Source organism: Trachypithecus francoisi, unplaced genomic scaffold, assembly GCF_009764315.1.
Source record: "Trachypithecus francoisi isolate TF-2019V2 unplaced genomic scaffold, Tfra_2.0 Lachesis_group10, whole genome shotgun sequence".
In the NCBI taxonomy this organism is placed as follows: Eukaryota; Metazoa; Chordata; class Mammalia; order Primates; family Cercopithecidae; genus Trachypithecus; species Trachypithecus francoisi.
The window spans coordinates 25,886,641-25,907,623 of record NW_022681455.1 but is presented as its reverse complement, the minus strand read 5'-3'; the positions used below and the strand labels follow the sequence as shown (position 1 = coordinate 25,907,623).

The following is a 20,983-nucleotide window of genomic DNA, read 5'->3' as shown; positions in this document are numbered from 1 at the left end:
GGGTGACAGAACTGAAGACTGAATGAAGGACTCCTGATTCCTAGTCTAGGGTTGTACCACAATACCATGTCAGGCATGAGAGGCCCTCCTGGGAGGCCTCATATATACAAGGAATCTGGAAAAACACAAAATAATGAGCATTTTCTCCCCTTTCCCAGGGAAACGGCTTCTATGCTATCGGCCCCTTATTTTTCACCCATATCTTATAGCCTCTCATTTTTAATTGTATAAATCTGCTTTGTTCACTTCTGCCTTTATAATACAATATGAGGACTGAAAAGCCCAGAAAGAACCACATTCCTAGTTTTACTTTCAACTATGTCTAGTATTATTTTCTCATTTAGTTTACTGGGAAAGTAAATTCAACAATAAATAATAACTGTAGGCTTTAGTTACTGAAGTAATGAAGAAAGTCTTTCATAGTAATGACACAACTTAGCCCTGGGCTTACCATTTATCAACTTCACCTTTATTTTCTGGACCTCAGCTTTCTTCTCACCAGTGAATTCAAAGGTGTCACAATAGGCAAAAGAACAAGACCCAGTGTAGATTGTGAACGACAAAGGGGAAAGGAAACAAGCCAAGTGTCACACAGCCCCTTTCCCCTTTCCGTGATCTCATTTAATTTTCACGACAGTGTGGTGTTTTTAGCAGAACAGGCATCTGTGCCCTCATTTCATACATAAGGAAACTCCCACCAGGGAAAATTCAATGTCTTCCAAGATCCCATAGCTGGTTAGCTGTAGACTAAACTCAGACCCAGATCTTCTGATCCCCAATAAACAGTTGCTTCTATTACCCCACAGATAATATATATACCATTGGTTTTGTTTTTTTATTTTCCTAGAAAGAAATCCTAATTCAAACTTACTTTTCCATAGCAACAGCTATATCCTGAAAGCCTTGTGCAGTGATGTTGTTCTTGTCCCATATTACAGTCCTGTTTGAAAACCAAATCACATAAATGATCAGACACTTAGAGAAAATGATTCTCGCATTGAATATAAACCTCTTATAGACAGCACTGTCTAGATATTTCAGTACAGTCACATTATAGGAGGAAGGAATAATGTTCATCTTCATTTCTAACAAAACAAGGATAAGCATTTCCCCCAATATTATATTCGTAACACATTTATCATGCAAGTAGTGTGGAAAAACTGTACTAACAGCAATAGCACATATACTAACTTAATATTATGTTATCTAACTTTCACTAGACAGAAAACTCTAAATTCCAATATTTCTCTGATATTCTCCCAATAATATTCTCATATTTATGTCTGAGGTGGAAGCTATTTACAAAAGATGCTAACCAGTTCCATGCCCAATATAAAGAATTTCAGCTACTAAGATTTCCCCCCCCAAACAGTAAAACACTAGTGTTTCTAAAACACTAGAGAGAATCTGTCATAGTTCTTTGTGTTTTCATTACTTCCCTGACATGGCTTAATTAGTACTCCTAGGAATTTCCTCACTCTGCTGGCAAAACATCAGTTACTATAAACAGGTAATGTTACCGATGTTACCTGTTTATAGTTTGCTTATAGTTTTGTTTGCTTTTTAAACACAAAATGCATTTGGAGAGAAAAATACTACTTTACCTTCAGAATGTGTATACTTCAGAGATATTTAGGATTTGTCAGTTCACCCTGACACATAAAACAGCTTTTATTTGTCTGGATGATCCCAGCCTCACAACTTTCACTGCCTTCCCTTCCTAATCTGGATGACCTTCTTTACACACATACTGACCTTCAAAGAAATTGCTGCAGATTTTGGCTTTTGGCTTCAGTTTAGACAGAAAACTCAGACTTTTATGCCAGAGAATAGAAAAACTTCATAAAAGAGCCCTTGAGGAGCAACGTGAATTGACTCTTCATTCACCAGACTGTTGACCTAGGTAGCAACTCCAATCTCTCTGAATGATGGATGGCAACGAGTTGCCAGTGGAGCTAGTCCTTGAGAAAAGCCACACTTAGGAAACATGGAATAAAACTGCTAAAGAGAACAGCTAGCACCCAGTGTGAGCCTGGTTTTGAACCAGCAGACCTTTCGTGCCCCTTGTTTCTAAGTCTTTATATTGGCAGGCATGAGCAAGGGGGTTAAGACCTTGCGCTCACAGCAAAGTATGGGCTCTGCTCACTTAGTGCTGCCTACAAAACCCTCATAGCTTTTCACTGCCTTTACCCACACACTGATCAGCTATCAACACTGATGTGAAATAGGAAATCGTGGCAGTTCTCAGTCAGGTTCTACCGTACAACAGAACTATAAGACAACAAACCAAAAGAATCACGATGTCTAAATTTGGGAACACCCTCCTCATTATTCCGACAGAAGTCTTGACATTGTCACCTCTTCTCAGCTGGCCTCATGGGAAGCTGAGGTCCCCTTGGGCCCAGCGGCTCTGCAATGCTTGCTGTTCAGAATCTGCTCCAAGCCTTCCTCATGAGCAGGGAGGGCAGGATCTCTCTACCTGAGCTTAGTGTTGATCTGCAGTGCTTTGGCCAGCATCTTCGCTCCCATGTCCCCCATTCCGTTCCCGCTAATGTCCACTTTGGTCAGGGAGGTGTTGCTTCCCAGGGCATTGATGATGATGGTGACTTCAGTCTTGAGTTTCGAGTCAGCCAGGGACAATGACTGCAGAGGCTGTGGAGCAAATGACACGCGGCACTCAGCAGTCTCATCAAAGCAGCACCCACTCTCCACGATACATCTCGTGGAGAATGACAGGGGATGGACCCACTGCACGTGTCTGATTTTAGAACTGCTACCTAAAAGACACTCATGGATAGAAACTGAAGGTTCTGGCACAAAATGGACCACTGGAGTCAAAGATGGGGAACTTGTGTTTTAATGCTGAATATCTAACACTTCTCTCTTAAGGGAAGCCAGGGAAAGACAAGTAGGCTGACAAATGCCAGCTTTAAGCAGAGGATAGGATGAAATTTAAAAAAACAAAAAACAAAAAAAAAAACCATAACATAAAAATTTCTCAGCTTTAATATGATCACCCTTTATACCCATTTTATTTTTATACAAGGTGAAATGACACCTTAAAATACTAATAGAGGGCAAATGCAAGATAAAAGCCAGCCAGGATTAATAATAGCTGACAATTATTGAACAATTACTATGTTTAACCACCATTTAAGCTTTTCATGTGTATTAATTCACTTAATCTTCCCACTAACCCATTACTTAGATGCTACTGTTATCCCATTTCCCAAACCAACAAACAGAAAAGTCAGGTGACTCAACCAAGGTTACATTGTTAGAAAGGACCTGAACTAGGATTCAAACCCAGATGTACTGGTTCCAGATTTCATGCTCCTAACCTTATACCACATCTCCCTATTAGCATATTGCAGATCTTTTTGATCATCACCCTTTAATTTTATCTTTTTTTTGAGACAGAGTCTCGCTTTGTGAAGAATGCACAGGCTGGAGTGCAGTGGCACAATCACCACTCACTATAGCCTTGACCTCTTGGGCTCAAGCCATCCTCCCCGCCCAGCCTCCCAAGTAGCTGGAACTACAGGTGTGCGCCACCACGTTCGGCTCATTTAAAAATTTTTTTTTGTAGAGACAGGGTATGACTATGTTGCCAAGGCTGGTCTCGAACTCCTAGGCTCAAGTGATCCTCTCTTGGCTTCCTAAAGTGCTGGAATTACAGGCGTGAGCCACCGCACCCAGCCTTAACTTCATCTGTTAAGTTTCAGTCAGAAGATACATCTACAATTCTTTTTTTAAGTCAAACTTGTGTGTGCCCTTTTTTTTTTTTTTTGAGACAAGGTCTCGCTCTGTCCCCCAAGCTGGAGTGCTGCAATGGCATAATCTCGGCTAAATGCAACCTCCACCTCCCGGGTTCAAGCGATTCTCCTGCCTCAGCCTCCTAAGTAGCTGGGATTATAGGCACCCACCATCATGCCTGGCTAGTTTTTGTATTTTTAGTAGAGACAGGGTTTCACCATGTTGGCTAGGCTGGTCTCAAACTCCTGACCTCAGGTGATCCACCAGCCTCAGTCTCCCAAAGTGCTAGGATTAAAGGCGTGAACCACCACACCAGGTCTTGTGTGACCTTTTTATTTGACCATAAGCTGTATGGTGAATCCAAACCAGCCCACTCATTGTCCATTTAAACCAGATATTGAAAGCCACTCAGCCTAAAGGCAGGTTTTGTTTGTCCTGCGTGGTATCTGACCAAAATAATAATAATAATAAATTAATAGAGCTTCCTACTTACACCCAGCTCACTTTACTAGTTTATGTTGCGTTCCTAGCCCTGTGGGCATTTGAGTTTGCATTCCTTGATTTAAGCCATAACTTATTGAAGTGGGGTAAGAATTCCAGGTTAACCAGGTTGAACCAATGTGCCTCTAAATGTCAGAACTCAGACTTCCCTGGGAGATCTGGATGTCTCCTGGGTTGCGTGGAGTGCTCTATATTGTCCTAGCCACACTAAACAAACTGTATGGTTATTGCATAAGCAGTCCCAACATTACAGGAAGTAGTGATAGAAGCAGCTTCTGCGGTAATCTATGACAAAGTTCCACAATGGCCTGGGGATTGGAGCTCTCAAGGTGTGCCTGGGTGGTCTACATGACAGCCCCCACACACAGCCTGGGATTTATGTATGTCTACTCAACCACTTAACGTTGACTTCCAAAGCAATATCTGTGAGAGGTTCATCTACCAAAGGGCTACAGGAGACAGAATGAGGGTGTTGATGGTTTCAAGACTCAGATATCAACAAAGCATTATTATGCATGTGGTTGGTACCAAGAGACAATATTATCGTCCTTATCATCCAAATTTACCATGGCTTTCAAAGTTAATACATTTACGGTAAAATCAAAAGGTAATGCTGTATTAATAAGAATCAAATTTATAAAAGTTAAATGGCCTAGTAAGTGCTAAGGCAATTAAAACCTGGGCCAAAAAGTCTGCATCCATTTAGACTCAAGCGGGTTTAGCTTGGTTTCTTCAATTTTCTTAACATCCTACATACAGGTAAGCAGAAATGATAACTAAAAATGTTTCAGGCTCAGGAAACTGTTTTAAAGAAAAACAAACAAAATATGCTTTAAAAAAGATGTAATCACATCTTTCATCATTTCAATAATCTTGATTCAATTACTACAAAAATGATATAGCTTCTTCCTAATATTGGAAAACTGCCAACTCTCTGAGCTATCAAGCATCAATTCCAGGACTATATTCAAATTCTAATACACCCCAGTTAATACTTAAAAATAATAGGCAGTCATTAATGTGAACAGAACAGCCTGAATTGCATGCATATTTATAAGGTCATCCCTTCTTGATTTATTGTACTTCCGTGTAACATTACTATTTGAAATCTTACTATTTCTTTTTCATAGCTGAACATGCTTAATCTGAGAATCTGAGAATCTCACTCCCAGGAGAAACACATTCTGTTCTGCTGGTTACAATATGGGTTCATATGTATAATACTTCAGAACAAACTCCCTGTCATCTTGGCCCCTCTATGTTACTGTCCCATGACTCTGGGTGCAACAGCCTGAAAACCACTGTCTATAGATGAAGGTGACACTGGAATCCACCAGCATCTAGGTTTTTCAGCTGAACATAATGTATAACACTGGGTGAATAAGGTATTCCATAGGCTGGTCAAAGAACAAGCTCTACAAACACCAGGTCAGAATGTAAAAAGCAAAGAGATTACTTTTTTAATATGTAAAACTCGTAAATAAATAAAACAAAAAATGATCCCAATTGTACCAGGTATCGATAAAATTTTTATCATCACAAGACTCATCTCCTAATCATTTCAAATTGTTTTGCATATTACCCATTTAAAAGTAGAAAAAAATAGAAGGTAATTGCTTTCGGAAAAAGCCATCTACTTTTCAATGGCAGGAACATAAAAAGCTTTTCATTGTACAGCATTACGAGCAACACTCTATTCAAACTTTTAACTTGACAAAATTCACATTTATATACCAAACTTCATCACCTGCAAATATGGTTTTAGGTATATTTTAACTATTATCTTTAAGTAACAGACTTCCAGAATTATAGATGGTTTGAAGAACCTCACGTAATGACCAAAACATAAAATTTATATACTTTTCATAAAAATATAAATTTTCCTAAAGTATGTGTTAAGAAAAAAAACCTTTTGGGGTGAATATTAAGTATAATTACATAATATTAGCTTCCATAATCTGTTAAAACTGGGCCAATACTGGAAAATCAGAAACTCAGACAAAGCAGAGTGATGCAAAGTCAAATTAAATATGTAAAGCAAACAGCATAAACTCCGAGAAGTCTAAATTACATTCTAATTATATCCCTAATTTCAATAACCCAGCATAAGAGCAACAAAATGTGGGGTTTATTAGCAAATGAGGGTAAGGAGAAGTGCTGAATTCATTAAATAATAATGAGATTCATTTTCTAGCCCACAAGTTGAAAATTGCATCTACAATGAAGAGGAAACAGAACAGAATTTTCTCCTGCCCACCAGCTCAGAGGCCCACCAAAGAAGTGGGGGCAACAGCAAGTGAGGAAGTGTCCAGTGTCCATCCCTCCTGGCCTCTTAGCTTTCACAGAAAAGTCAGCTTACAGCTGTAATAGAATTTGCTATTCCCTGGTATGAAATCAGAAGGGAAAATTACACTTTTTCAAAATGTGACATACTCCACATGATTAATATAAAAATCACCCTCATGACCTACAAAAGCAGCTATTACAAAACATGAATAATATAACTCTTCATAGTAGGAATACAAACTGATCTGAGTTTTAGGAACTGGAAAAGCTGAGTCTGATGACTAAATAGGACTTTGAGAGGAAAGGGACAAAATCTTAAAGAGCATCAGTAAAGTGTAAGATGTAACACACCAGCTCTAAATTAAATGGATTCATGGTAGAGTGCTTCTTACTTTGTCCATAAAATAACTTTTCTTTCTCCTAATCCATTTTAAAGGGCAGGAAAATAAGATACTATTTGAAATTAAACTTCTTTACCCTGAACTAAATTTTGGTCAGGGGCGACTAAAGGGAATTAAAAATACAGAGCGCTACTAGACTTCAAGCAGCAATTAAAGATGGAAGAAAACTTCCTTGGTCTCCTATAATTCCACATAATTATTAGATGAAATTCAAATTAGCAATATGATATTTCTCAGCATTATATAAGGTCATGAAGTCAACTAGATTGTAAAAATTCATGCCTGCAGATTAGATTATTAGCTAAAGTTAGGAAGTAGTAACGCTAATTAAAAGATAGGCCCAGGAGTCAATTTATACTTCTTTCTATTAGTGACAATCTTTCTTTAATTGACAGTGCGTTGAATGAAGTAAAAAAGTGAGTTTTTAAATACATTCTACAACTCTACTAAAGCATATTTATTCCATTTTTAAAAAGTAATGGAAAATGTATACATTGATAACACTATCTGAAAGGATTTCAGAATTAATCCAGTAGAAATAATCAGTAAGAATGGCAACAAACAGAAGATTTCAGTAAAAAATGTTTAACATCATACTCACTGATTCTTCATCTTGAATCATCTGTACTAAGTTGTCCAATACAGGTGTCAGATTTCTAAAGAGATTTTAGAGATGTGGACAGTGGAATCAAATCAAAAGCTTTCAGGAGGCTGGTTATTTTCATCATTGTCATATAAAAAAATTCAAAACTCTTACTTGGATTTCATATTATTAAAATTTTTGCCTAACGCCAGGTGTTGTATTGATCTGTTTTTACTGAGCCACACTATTAAGGTAGATAGGTCAGATTCTAAACCTGGAAAGAATCAGAGTAAATAAAGCATCAAAACACATGTGTATAAATTAATTCTCAGCTGGAACACAATTAAGCAAAGGTGACATGTAGTTGGATGACTTCCTTTGCCTTCCTGAGGGGCCTGGGATTCTAATCTTTCATTTTCAAAGGCACTCTTTGCTCTCTTTTCATGCCCTATTATTTCACAGGGATAAATTCATTCTCTACAAAGACTTATCTAAATCTCTTATACAATCAGTGGCTAAACCAAGTCAGCAGGAAATGGGAATGAATAATGGCAGAAAGTTTCATCTCTCCCCGCCACTCTGTTAGAGAAGATTCCAACAAACTGCTCACTGGGGGGTAAGTGGAGTTAAAGTTGTCTATGCAAATTTCACAGGTTCATACTAACATGATACTACAATCAGCAGAAATGAAGCTAATGAAATAAGCTTCTGAATAAATAAACAAGAGTACAATTTTATTATCAGCAAGAATGCAAAAAGTTGGGCTCAGACCTTTTTCAATGTACTGGTGATATTTTTGCAACTGAGTTGTTTTACTGCATAGACTTTGCATAGTTGGCCACAGAATCAACTTAGTAAGACTCTGGCACAGTTTTATTCTACAAATAAATCCTATTATTAAATTTAAAAGCCCTATTAGTTAAGAAATAAAATAACATTTTTATTAAGGTATGTCTGGATTTGGGTAGAAGATTATTTTCCCCATATTAACTTGTTTCAAAAAAAAATTTCAGTTTCGTTTCTTTTCTGATACCTGACTTACCATTGTCGGAGATGTCTAAGCTGGTGATGTTGTGTATTTCAGCAATGCAACCTTCTAATACTTGAGCACCTCCTGATCTCAGCTAGAGAAACACAAACCAAACACAGAGTAAAGTCTTCACTCTACTGGAAGTGTAATCAAAATATTAAAAATAGGAGAGATAGTCAGTCTTAAAATAAACTTAGTACCAAAGAAAAAGTAAAAGCTTATCAACTCCAAAGAAGCCTATCACTAGCCATTGCTGCTGTAAAGAGCCTATCACTAGCCACTGCTGCTGTTTTCTGTGCCACGTGATCCCACATTAAATCCTAAAACCATTAGAAAAAAACGAAAGAGAAACAAGATGACTACCACCCAGGCCACTATAGTAGCAAAGCAGTGTCAACCCGGAAGAACTTCTTCATTTCTGACTTTTGGAAATCTAATAAATTCATTTTATACATGAGAAAATTACTGTTTTATTTGACTGTTACCGATTCCAAGGTATAAACTCTCCACCCAACCAAAGGAGACAATAAAGACTTACTTTGATTGTCAAACATTTCAGGAAGGACCCATCCCTACCTGTTCTAAGAAACGAGTGTGAGTTCTCACTAATAATTAGCTAACCAAAGATGACTGCAAAATGACTTGTACAAATGCTTTGAGTCATGGAGAGAAAATTGTTGAATTAATATAAAATATCATTATGATGATTATTTTAGAGCAAAACTAAGTGCAAATTATTCTCACCTCATTTGCAATTTTATTTAAAAGAGAACAACAACCTGAAAAACCCAATACAGCACTTTTCATCTTTTCCTATGAAATCAAAGTATATTGTACAGGAGTCATAATATCTTTGTATTTTCCATTCAGCAATATCTGTTGAGTTCTTACTCTGTGTAAGACACTGTGAAGGATGCAAAGTTCCCTAAGCTGTGGCCCTTTTGCTCAGTAAACTTATTATCTAATGAGGAAAAACAAACTATCATTTATTGGAAACCTGTGAACCAAGGAACATGGCAAGTCCTTTACTCATGTAGGAAAATTAAAATTTATAAAAATTTTGACAACAAACTTACAATACAAGGTGCTATTTTCCACATATCTAGGTTTTGATGTAAGAATTAGAAGAATCCTCATTTCCCTATTTTGGATGCAATATTTTGCTGGTTCCTTGGATCAGAACGTGCCAACTTCTCTGGTTTTTTTGTATGGTAAGCAGAGAGTTCTGCACAGATCTTTGGGAATGCTCTCTATTCAGAAGAATTTCAGTGGGGATGTTTACATTCAGCCATTCCTACTTTTCTGAGACAGCATCTCACTGTGTTGCTCAGGCTGGTCTTGAACTCCTGGGTTCAAACAATCCTCCCACCTCAGTCTCCCAAGTAGCTGGAATTATAGGCATGTGCCACCGCATCTCACCATTTCTACTTTTTAAGGTGACAGATTGCTCTAAGGTGAGCTCTGAAGTAGGGTATTGCAGAGAGGCAGATCTCTCCAAGGGACTGGTTTTCATACTTCAGGGAAACCAAAACCAACTTCACAGCTGAAGGGCTTCTAACCTATGAGTGAAGCTATTGTCAGGAGAGTGGCAGGCCCATTTCACTACACCTGCTTGTTTTCTCAGGCGCTCTCCAGCTTACCCAAATGCCCCATCAGGCCTGTCTCATCATGACACCTGTACATCTTCCCCAGCACCTTGCTACTCAAAATCTGAGATGAATAAGTACAGAAATTGAGTGTAAAGATTTTAGAAACCTTAGTAGTAAACATTTTAGGTCTGTTGTATCTAATCACAAAAATTGGGGGCTTGTATATCTCGCATCTTTCTAAATCTTTCTTGTATTTTGTTCTTATTATATTTTATAAATGTATTGGTTTATGATAGATTGGAAGTTTAAAAAACATAAAAATAATTTATTTACTACAGATAGTTCTGAAAAGCATGGCTCTTGGTCACAGCTTGTTTATACTTGAAGAATTAAATGTGTACATACACTATGTCAAAGCTAAAAATAAGAACTAATTTAAGTAAACACTTCTCCAAAAACAATTTGATTTTTAGAGCAAGAAAAAAGTACGCTTTTGAGAAGGTAAGTGTAACTGCGTAAGTCTTTACAATTTCATATTTGCTGAGAGTTATTTACTTGTTGAGAAATAAAATTTCTGTTAGAAAATGTCTATGTTCTATCAGTTTAAAGTATAGTAAAAATATTCCATTTATAGAAATAGAAAATATAGGTAACATTTAAAGGTTTAACTTTGCTTATACATACTCCTTACTGATAATATTTGCAGCATATACACATAAAACATATTTTCCAATATTTAAAAAATAATCAAATGTATCAATATATTCTAATTGATTCATAAAGTACTTACACAATGGCCAAGCTAATGAAAGCCCAAGGAGAAAAAACAGAAAACATTATCAGCAGTATGCAGAGCAAGAATAAAGGAGAAGCTAAAGTCTCTATCAATACAAAATGTAAAAAAGCAAAGAGTCAGGAAAAATACTTCTAACTAAAATTTGCTCCCAAAACAAAAATTTAGATACAAAAATAACTGAGCTTCAGTTACCAAGAACATTCAATTTAAGTCACAGGTTATTAAATGTCTAAAATTCTCCAAAAGCTAAAGCTTTCCCAAAACAGTAGAAGCTTTTTCATTACTGTAAATGAAAATCCTTTTAAATGAATTTGCATAATTAGAGGCTGTCTGCATGTGTGCATGTAAAACTGGTTTTTAAATTACCCTTATTTGGATCCCACACACTACCATTATTTAAAAGAAAGCAAGATCAAAGAGAAGTAAATGTGACTAAAATGACGAACACTTTTTGAACTGTTAAAAATAAAATCACATTTCCTTCAAGAGAGTAGTATCCTCTCACTCACATTTCTGATCTTACTCATAATTCTAAGGAAAAAGTAATATCAAACACTCAAATATCCATAATGGGGATAAGCACAGCAAGGAAAATTAAAATCTAGAAGGAACTTTCAATAATTTACTTTCCTTCCTTAATATCATTTATCATTTAAAAAAATATAAAATGACCCCCAAATTATCTACTATTCTTTCATAGGGCTTCCAATAGTAATTTTTTAAATTAATTTTTATCCTGGGAAATTTTCATACATAAAACTGAATGGTGTAGGTTTCTCCAAGGACAGAAAAAATGATTAGACAACATCCAGTTCATAATGCCCACTTTCTAGCAGGATTTGATGCCAAATAACAATCTAGTACCTAAGAAGGATATATATAAATACAGTTGTTTTCTTTTTTGTTTGTTTGTTTGTTCGAGACAGAGTCTCACTGTCTCCCAGGCTGGGGTGCAATGGCACAATCTCGACTCACTGCAACCTCTACCTCCTAGGTTCAAGCAATTCTCCTGCCTCAGCCTCCGAAGTAGCTAGGATAACAGGTGTGCACCACTATGCCTAGTTAATTTTTGTATTTTTAGTAGAGACGGGTTTCACCATGTTAGCCAGGCTGGTCCTGAACTCCTGACCTCAAGTGATCTGCCTGCCTTGGCCTCCCAAAGTGCTGGCATGACAGGCGTGAGCCACCATGCTCAGGCAAATACAGTCATTTTCAAAGTGCAAATAGGTGCAGATATTCATTGCTTTCATATATGCATCCTGTCACGTGAAACATTTGCAATTCTGCGTTCCATACCTGGCCTGACAGGGAAGTGATAGGTGAGGGGAACTACAATGATGCTTGCCTCAAGGTTGGTTGAATGATTATCAAACGGAATGAAACTGTAAAAGTTTCTATTCAATTGCTGCAAAACTCATTACAAATGTCAGTATTTGATGTTCTTTTTTCTACTCATCATGAATTGCAATAAACTGTAGGATCATCTTCAGAAAAGTTTCCACTTAAAGAAACTAACTCCCACACCCAGGCCTGCAACTAAGCCACAACTATAATTAATTGCCCTTTGCATCTTCTCTGAAGTATTAGAGATTTTTGTCTCTCATTTGGAAGGAGATTAAGTTTGAAGAATTTAGTCCCATCATTTACCAATTCTTCTCTTAATGTATAACTATGAAGTTATAACATTTTTAAACATATAAGAATGCACATGGCCAAGCACAGTGGCTCACACCTGTAATCCCAGCACTTTGGGAGGCCGAGGTAGGTGGATTACTAGAGGTCAGGAGTTTGAGACCAGCCTGGCCAACATGGTGAAATCCATCTCTACTAACAATACAAAAATTAGCTGGACACAGTGGCATATGCCTGTAATCCCAGCTACCCAGGAGGCTGAGACAGGAGAATAACTTGAACCCTAGAGGTGCAGGCTGCAGTAAGCCAAGATTGCACCACTGCACTCCAGCCTGGGTGACAGAGCAAGACTTTGTCTCAACTAATGAAAAAAAAGAAAAAGAATGCATAGATCCATTGCCTCTCTTCAGATACTTGGGTACATGGGAAGAATACTCATGAATGACAATATCACTACTGCCATATAAAATGGTTTTGAAGCTCTTCAGAACTAACCTAGAGGGCAATGGAATACACACATTTATCTGAACATCTGTACTGACACTAAATCCTAACCCTTTGAGAATGAATAAGGATCAGCCACAGGCCATCCTGAAGCTAATCTGGCCATGAAGTATAATACTGTCTTGTGCCCAAAAAATCAGGTTTCAAGAAGAATTTGTCTCACCAATAAGCTGATGAGAGTAATCCTTATTGAAAGATGTAAAACAGCTTTGAAGGCAATTCCCAAAAATTTTTTGGTAAAGATTGAATATTCATAAAGCTTCTAAATAAAAATTTTTAGAAGGGCAATACTGACCTATGATATCAATTCTGACATTCCAAATAAAGCTCCTCCATCGCAAATCTTTTACACCCTAGATGATGGCTCACATATGCTGGGCTGGCGTAGTGACGTTGTACCAGAGCTAGCCTTGAAAACCATTATTTCCATTCAATAGATGAGCAACAAAGGCTGAAAGAAGGTGAGTCACCTAATAAGCCAAGTAAGTGAGCCATGTTTCAAAGGGGGCCCTTTGATTCCAAAGTGCTCACCCTTGGCTCACTCTTTTTGCCTCCCATAACTACTTTGAGTCATGTTCACACACAAGACAGACTCCTTTTCCATACTAAAAGACTAAGGGAAAGAAACAGAGGTGATGATATCATTAATGCAAAATGCCTTAAGGAACATAGAAGTTTTTTCTTGTAAGTATAGAAGTTACCTGAAAATGTAAGGTTAATTTCAGTGCTTGTTACCTTAGTTATCACAGATACAAAGACTATAGACCAACATTTTAGATTTAATTTTCCAAATAACAATGATGTTTGTATTGTAAGAAAGCAACTCCATACGTTCTAAATACCCACAGGGAACTTTTTTTTTAATAGCATGAAGTGTAAGTCTCCTCTCTCATTCAAATGAATGAGTGTGAAATGCCTACTTCAGGGGAATAAAGAACACCCTGAGAACTACAAGCCAACTTATTAGGAAAGGTGAGAACGAACAGTAAAGGAACCAGCATATGGCAAAATCGAAAATAATTTGCTTAAGTTATTCTAAGCTCCCTGTCCAAACACTTTTACTTCCTACTTTAAGACTATTTTCCCTTTCTTCCCAATAATCTCAACTACCATATTTTACCATCATTTATCCTCTATAACACTCATACTAATCTGATTTTAAAATCCATCGCTGGATTTATTCCCCCTACCAGGAGAAGAAATAAATCTGGGTCAAAAATTCTTTACAGTAGCCAGGCGCGGTGGCTCACGCCTGTAATCCCAGCACTTTGCGGGGCTGAGGCGGGTGGATCATGAGGTCAGGAGATGGAGGCCATCCTGGCTAACACAGTGAAACCCTGTCTCTACTAAATATACAAAAAATTAGCTGGGTGTGGTAGCGGATGCCTGTAGTCCCAGCTACTCGGGAGGCTGAAGCAGGAGAATGGTGTGAACCTGGGAGGCGGAGGTTGTAGTGAGCTGAGATCACGCCACTGCACTCCAACCTGGGCGACAGAGTGAAACTCCATCTCAAAATAAAAAAAAAAAATTCTATACAGTAGATGTTTTATATTAATCACCTATTTATAAATATAAGAAGACTTCAAGGTATCTCACAATAGCTCCTGTTTCCCTGGCTGTGGTGGACTTGTATTAGAGGTACCCACAGGAAGCGTTGAGCTCTTACGGAGCCCACATCAGAAACTGCAGGACTGCAGGACAAACCCTCCCTATCCGTCCCCATCTCCCCAACCCCCGGCCCTCCGCACCTCCTCCCCCAACCCCAGCAGGATGATCAACATCTGCCAGCTGAACGCTCTGGACCTTGACTTGTCCCAGGTCTGCCAGCCCCTCAACCTGAGTAAGTAACCTCCCAAGATGACAATGGTATCAAGGAGAAATTTCATTTCTCACCACCTTTTGGATTTTAAGACTAGATTTATATGATCATCGGGAAAAGTCAAGGGCTGAAGCTGCTATGATTTTGACTGGTATGCTAAGAGTGGAGAGGGTTTGTAGTTAAACAGAGAACAGGCAGAAAGAAAATATACATATTCATGATTTTAAACTTCCATGATAGAAAGAGCTTCTAAGAGGATTACACAAACTCTGCAATATCAAATACAGATGATTAAAGACTCAAACAGTTAACACTCAAAGTGTCAAGCATTCCAGCATGAATTATATTGGAAATCCAAACACTTTTGGGGGGAGATTTATTATATCATGAAGAGAAGCAAACTGAAATCTACTTAAATGTGGACATCTAGGCCTAAGAAACAAAACGTGATAAAATATTATGACATAGTTTAGAAAAATAATTTTGTGTTTTACCAACTTTCATGAGCATCATCATAACATGTGACTTTATAAATGTGGTCGCCAGTACTGTGATTCAAGTTGTAAGTGGGGAGAACATGGTACTACAATGCTTTTAAGACTTCCCCAAGTCAGTAGTATCAATTTATCATATAATGCATAAGTGAAAGGCCAAAATGAAGTTGGAATTATCATAATAATACTGTTCAATCCCATCATCAGAGATTAACTATTTGACCTGAATTCCTGCCTTCATTAAAAAAAAGATTATAAAAGATAAAGTCTACTAGCAATTAGGTTGAACTTTACGAAACTGCCAATAGTCTGCAATTTTTGACATGCAAAATATCAGTTTTATACAGTTCTTCTACTGTAACTATCTGAAAGTTATTCTCAATAGATCACAAAGGAGTTTAAGGAACAAGGTATATAGCAATCTTTGGGAACACGGCCCCTATCAATTTATTTGAGAAGAAAATGTCTAACCATACTTAGTAGTCTAATAATTATCACTGTCAATATAACTATTAGCAACAGAGAATCAGGACAGTATTTTCATCATGGGTCTGCCATTGTTGAGTTATATTATTTCCACTTCTTTTGACCTCAGTTTATCTACAATTAAGAAACCATCTTAGCTTTATCACAGAACTGAATAAAAGATGTTAGACTGCTGGCAGTCACGATATTTAATCAGGGTTGTAAAACCACATTAGAACTTATTGCTAATTTAGTAGTTTGATCTAATAGAGCAGTAAAGTTTACACCAACTTGCTTTTTTGTTTTTTTGAGACAGAGTCTCACTCTCTCGCCCAGGCTGGAGTGCAGTGGTACAGTCTCAGCTCACTGCAACCTCCGCCTCCCAGGTTCAAGCAATTCTCTGCTTCAGCCTCCTGAGTAGGTGGGATTACAGGAGCCTGCCACCACTCCCAGCTAATTTTTATATTTTTAGTAGAGACAAGGTTTCACCATCTTGGCCAGGCTGGTCTTGAACTCCTGACCTCGTGATCTACCTGCCTTGGCCTCCTAAAGTGCTGGAACTACAGACATGAGTCACTGCGCCTGCCCTGTTTTTTTTTGTTTGTTTGTTTTTTTGTACGGAATAACCTATCCCACTGGCTTCATCTCTCACTCCTCCCCCAATTAAAAATAAAATTACTGGCCAGGTGCGGTGGTACACGCCTTTAATCCCAGTACTTTGGGAGGTCGAGGCGGGAGGATCACGAGGTCAGAAGATCGAGACCAAGGTGAAACCCTGTCTCTACTAAAAATACAAAATATTAGCTGGGCGTGGTGGCGGGAACCTATAGTCCCAGCTACTTGGGAGGCTGAGGCAGGAGAATGGCATGAACCTGGGAGGTGGAGCTTGCAGTGAGCCAAGATCGTGCCACAGCACTCCAGCCTGGATGACAGAGGGAAACTCCATCTCTAACATAACATAACGTAACATAACATAACATAACATAACATAACATAACATGAAATATAAAATTACTATTGGCATGCCCCTCAGTAAAGTGCTGGCAAACAAATAATTAATTAATATTACCAGATTTGGTTTCTACTATAGTCTATTTTTATAAACGAAAGATAATTAATGTGCATATGAAAATTCCACAATGCAAGGTTAGTTTTTTAGGGTTCTATTGTCTGGGTTTTTTTTTTTTTTTTTAAACAATATGTCTTTCTGTATTGTTTTTTGCTTTTCTTTTTTCAAAACAATAAGACTGTTAAATCACATAATTGGTGTTCACTCCAGCTTGAAACTAATGAAAAATACTACACTAACAATTTATATGGTACAAATTCAGACTTGTCCATTTCTAGAATTTTCATAGAGGCAAAGCATTAATCTTATTCAATATTTAGTATTGGCTTGGTGCCTGGCATTTTGCTAGGAGATAGAGGAAATACAAAATATAGTATCACATAAATACTGCCCTCCAGAAAGTTACATCCAAGCATACAGGAGTTAATTTAATATCTATGCAAGGTACGACTGGCGCTTTAGCGTCCAAGTGTATGCTATTATCATTAAGGGTTAGATAATTAGAAAAGATCAAGATCACAAAGGGCTAAAGCAGGCAGGGAAGAAACCTGGCAGACAGATAGGAAACCAGCAAGAGCAAACAACTTTTCTGCATACCAGATACCCTAAGCAGCACTTTTCAAAAAGAGCTCCTTTAAACTTCCTAACAACCCCTTGGGAGAGGTACTATTATCTCCATTTTGCAGGCACAGAAATTGAGACTTAGTTATATTAACCAATTCATCCAGGATTGCATAGCCTAGGAGGCTGATGCACGTATGCAGGACACTGCATGTGAGTTAATTCCTCAAAGAGAGGGAGGCCTTGGGGAGGTGGAGGAAGAGGGGCATGGTAGGAGTGCTGGGGAAGAGAGAACAGTGAGTGTAAAGGCCCGGGAATAGGAATAAGGAGACTTCCATCTCCATTCCTGGGAAGAAGTGATAAAGTTTGACATGTCAAGTCAGGCTCTGAATAGGCCATATAGTTTGTATCTGGGTATCTTCTTACTAGTCACACAAAGTAAAAGTTTCAAAGATAGTAAAAGTTTAGGTGTCCTGTAAAACACAGACACTTTAGTCTCAATTCTTCTCTATGAGCTCTTTGATAGGAAGCGTTTGAAACTGCTATACTTTCTAGAGGTATATTAATTTTCTTGTTTTAAATCAAGATATTAAAAAGTAAAATTAATAAGACAGCCACTCTCTTTCACGCTCTACAAAATCCATGTTAGGTTATACACATTTATCCCCTGCAACAAATGCTGCATGTTTCATTTTCATGATGGCAAAGTAAGTCTATGGTTTTATATCTCAAGGCTTCATCATAAAATACTCAGCCATCCGGCACCAAGAATGGAACAACAACAAAACCCAAGTCATTAAAAACATACTTGAAAGTTTTCTAAATGGTGTTCTGTGGCTGTCTGTAGAAGAAACTTGCAAAGTACAGAACGTTCTAAACTTGTATAATGTGTTTTTCTGCTTCATTTACACCCTGTGGAATAACACTATCACATTTTATACAGGAAAAAGACAAAGCGGTTAAGGCTATTATCTATTCCAGTAAACAATCTAAGGGTGTTCTTACCTCACAGTTGCTGAGATCCAGAGAAACTCCCTTCAAGTTATGATTACAAGCCAGGCCCAATAACAGTGCTCTGAGGGGAGGAAACACATATATTAGATACATATTCCACACATTGCCCAAAAGAAAAAATATAAGCACACTGAATAAAGCCTAGAGAAAGAAGACTGCCTTTTCTGAATCACAGGTCAAGCACCAAGCACCCTCTTACTTTTTAAAATGCCAACTGCATTTCCACCTCACAACAACAGTGAAAGACTGACTCTGCAGCATTCTTTTGCCTGACAGGCAGTGAGCCCATCATAAATGTAAAACCTGGCAGGATTGCTATTCCTATACAAATAAACCAACAGCACACCTAATTGCATATTGAAATTAAATTGTGCTCATCACAGATAAATTCCCACCTGCATCTGCTTGAGAAGAGCTTTAATAATGTTTAGAATATTATTAAGCAATTGTTATTAGAGTTGCAAAGTAAAGCTAGTTTTCCCTAAGGAACATGTAAGTGAGGAAGTCAGGCTCCATAGTATACCAGGATGTGAAATTATATCTAGATGAGTTTATTAAATGACCTACAGTAGCGGGTGGGCAAGGGTATAAAACAAGGCACATGTCTTGAATTGGAGTCCAGGATCCTGCCTGTCCAACTACCTGCTCAGCCGGGACAAATCATATATCACTGCTCTGAAAAGGAATTTTCTCATCTGCAAATTGAGGAGATTAGACTAATCACTTGGATCCACTCTGACAAGTCAGTCCTATAAAATCCAACACCATCAAGCAAGCTTGAAACAGAAAATTCACACATACACACACAACCACTACATTATACAAAGTGGACAGAAGACCCTAAATCAGACTTTGTGAAAAACACAGAGATGAGCATAAGATGGTTCCTGCTTTCAAGCAAGAAAACAGATAGGTATGCCAATAACTCTAACACAAGGTTGCCAGTGGTAAGTACTAGAAGAGTGGAACCCAGGTATTTATTAACTGGGGGTGACTACCTGTTTTCCATGTTGCCAGGTAAAGGACCTCTACTCAGAATACCCCAAAAATACCCTAGGGTAAGGGTGAGGTGGGAAGACAGGCAATTATTTTATGCCCAAGTCTCTGAGATTTTCTTTTCTAGTGATTCTCTGGCTTTATCTACTACTAAGAGAGAACCCAGCAGTGGCATGGAACACATAGGGGCTTGGCTGCCTCCAGCTATGAAAACCCACCTCCTCCCACTCCCTGACCCTGTTAGGAAGCTGGAAGTAAGTGCCTTCCTTTTCACTTTTTAAATTCAGTTCACGAGTCCCTTATTCTAAAACACTGTCCTATGAGAAAGGCTGGGTGTATCTCATCTATGTACTTGTTCAAATACTTATTAAATTGCTTCTCTTTTCCTAAAAATTACTTGTGTGCCCTTTCTTTCATGGGGGCAGTATTGAGTCACTGAAAGCGCTGGAGGCTGAAAACCACAAGGCCAGTCCTCATGTCCCAGCTCAGCGGCTACTGGCTGAATGACCTTAAGCACATCACTTCTTGTGTATGTCTTAAGTTCTCATCAGTAAAATGAGAGAGTTAGGATATTACCAAAAAGGCTCCTTTTATTTCCAATATATGCTGAGTTTCTAGGACTTAGACACATATTTCAACATTGTATTTTTATGATGCTTAAACGGAAGGAAAATACTTCCTACTTTTCTCACATGTGAATTAAGGCCAAGAAAACAAATGATATGCTTTAAAGCATTTAACTACAGAAGGCCAATGATTAGGAGGCAACAATTCATGAGACTAGTAAAAATAAATAACCTATAGAAACTGTCCCTAGTAAAATAAAAGAATAAATACAATAAAGCATACTGGGCACTGGGGAAAAATTCTATAGCAAAATAAGATGTTTATTTTAACCTAATGATGGCAAAATTGCCTTAACAATCATCTTCTAGATCCCCAATCACTATTGCAAAATTGCTTAAGAGAACAATTTGAATTTAATTCTTCCAGCTCTAGATCAGTGGCACTAGTTATAATTTCAGGGTAGCACATTCAACAGGTTTATGAAAAATACTCAGCCAGAGAGATGGGGTCAAAGAGAAGGGGTGCCACATGGCAGGGAGAAAGGGGATGTCCAGGAAGAAAGACTTGAGGGAGGGAAAACGAAAGACCAAGAATGAGCAGTAAGCAGGAACTCACACTGCACTCTGAGTGATGCTGGAGCAATGAACATCCTTGGGACACACATGGACCAGACTACTCTAGCAATTTTAGAAAACACCAAGGAACAGCGTCACCATGTTCTCTAACTCCCCTTGAAATACATTAACATGGACCAAAAAAGGCCTCAAAGGAAAATTGTAACAATAAAGTAAGCAGTCATATTCTTTGTCTTGCTTCCTACCTCCACCTCCTGCAAAACACTCTACTTCCCCAATTTGCTTGTAAAAGAATCTCAAATTAAGTGGGAAACTTGTGGGGAAAAATATTGTTATGTCCAAACT

At 37.9% G+C, this 20,983-nt stretch overlaps 1 protein-coding gene across 10 annotated transcripts in view; it reads right to left on the bottom strand.

The window, feature by feature from the left end:
- CARMIL1 (capping protein regulator and myosin 1 linker 1) overlaps nt 1-20,983 on the bottom strand; it is a 347,932-nt gene that overhangs the window by 110,230 nt on the left and 216,719 nt on the right. For all 10 annotated transcript variants that reach the window (XM_033216407.1, XM_033216412.1, XM_033216416.1 and 7 more), the window contains 6 exons: nt 18,492-18,561; nt 8,570-8,651; nt 7,702-7,801; nt 7,546-7,600; nt 2,480-2,652; nt 872-940 (listed from right to left, as the gene is read on the bottom strand). In XM_033216407.1, the coding sequence (XP_033072298.1) occupies nt 872-940; nt 2,480-2,652; nt 7,546-7,600; nt 7,702-7,801; nt 8,570-8,651; nt 18,492-18,561 (549 nt within the window). The remainder of the gene's footprint in view (nt 1-871; nt 941-2,479; nt 2,653-7,545; nt 7,601-7,701; nt 7,802-8,569; nt 8,652-18,491; nt 18,562-20,983) is intronic.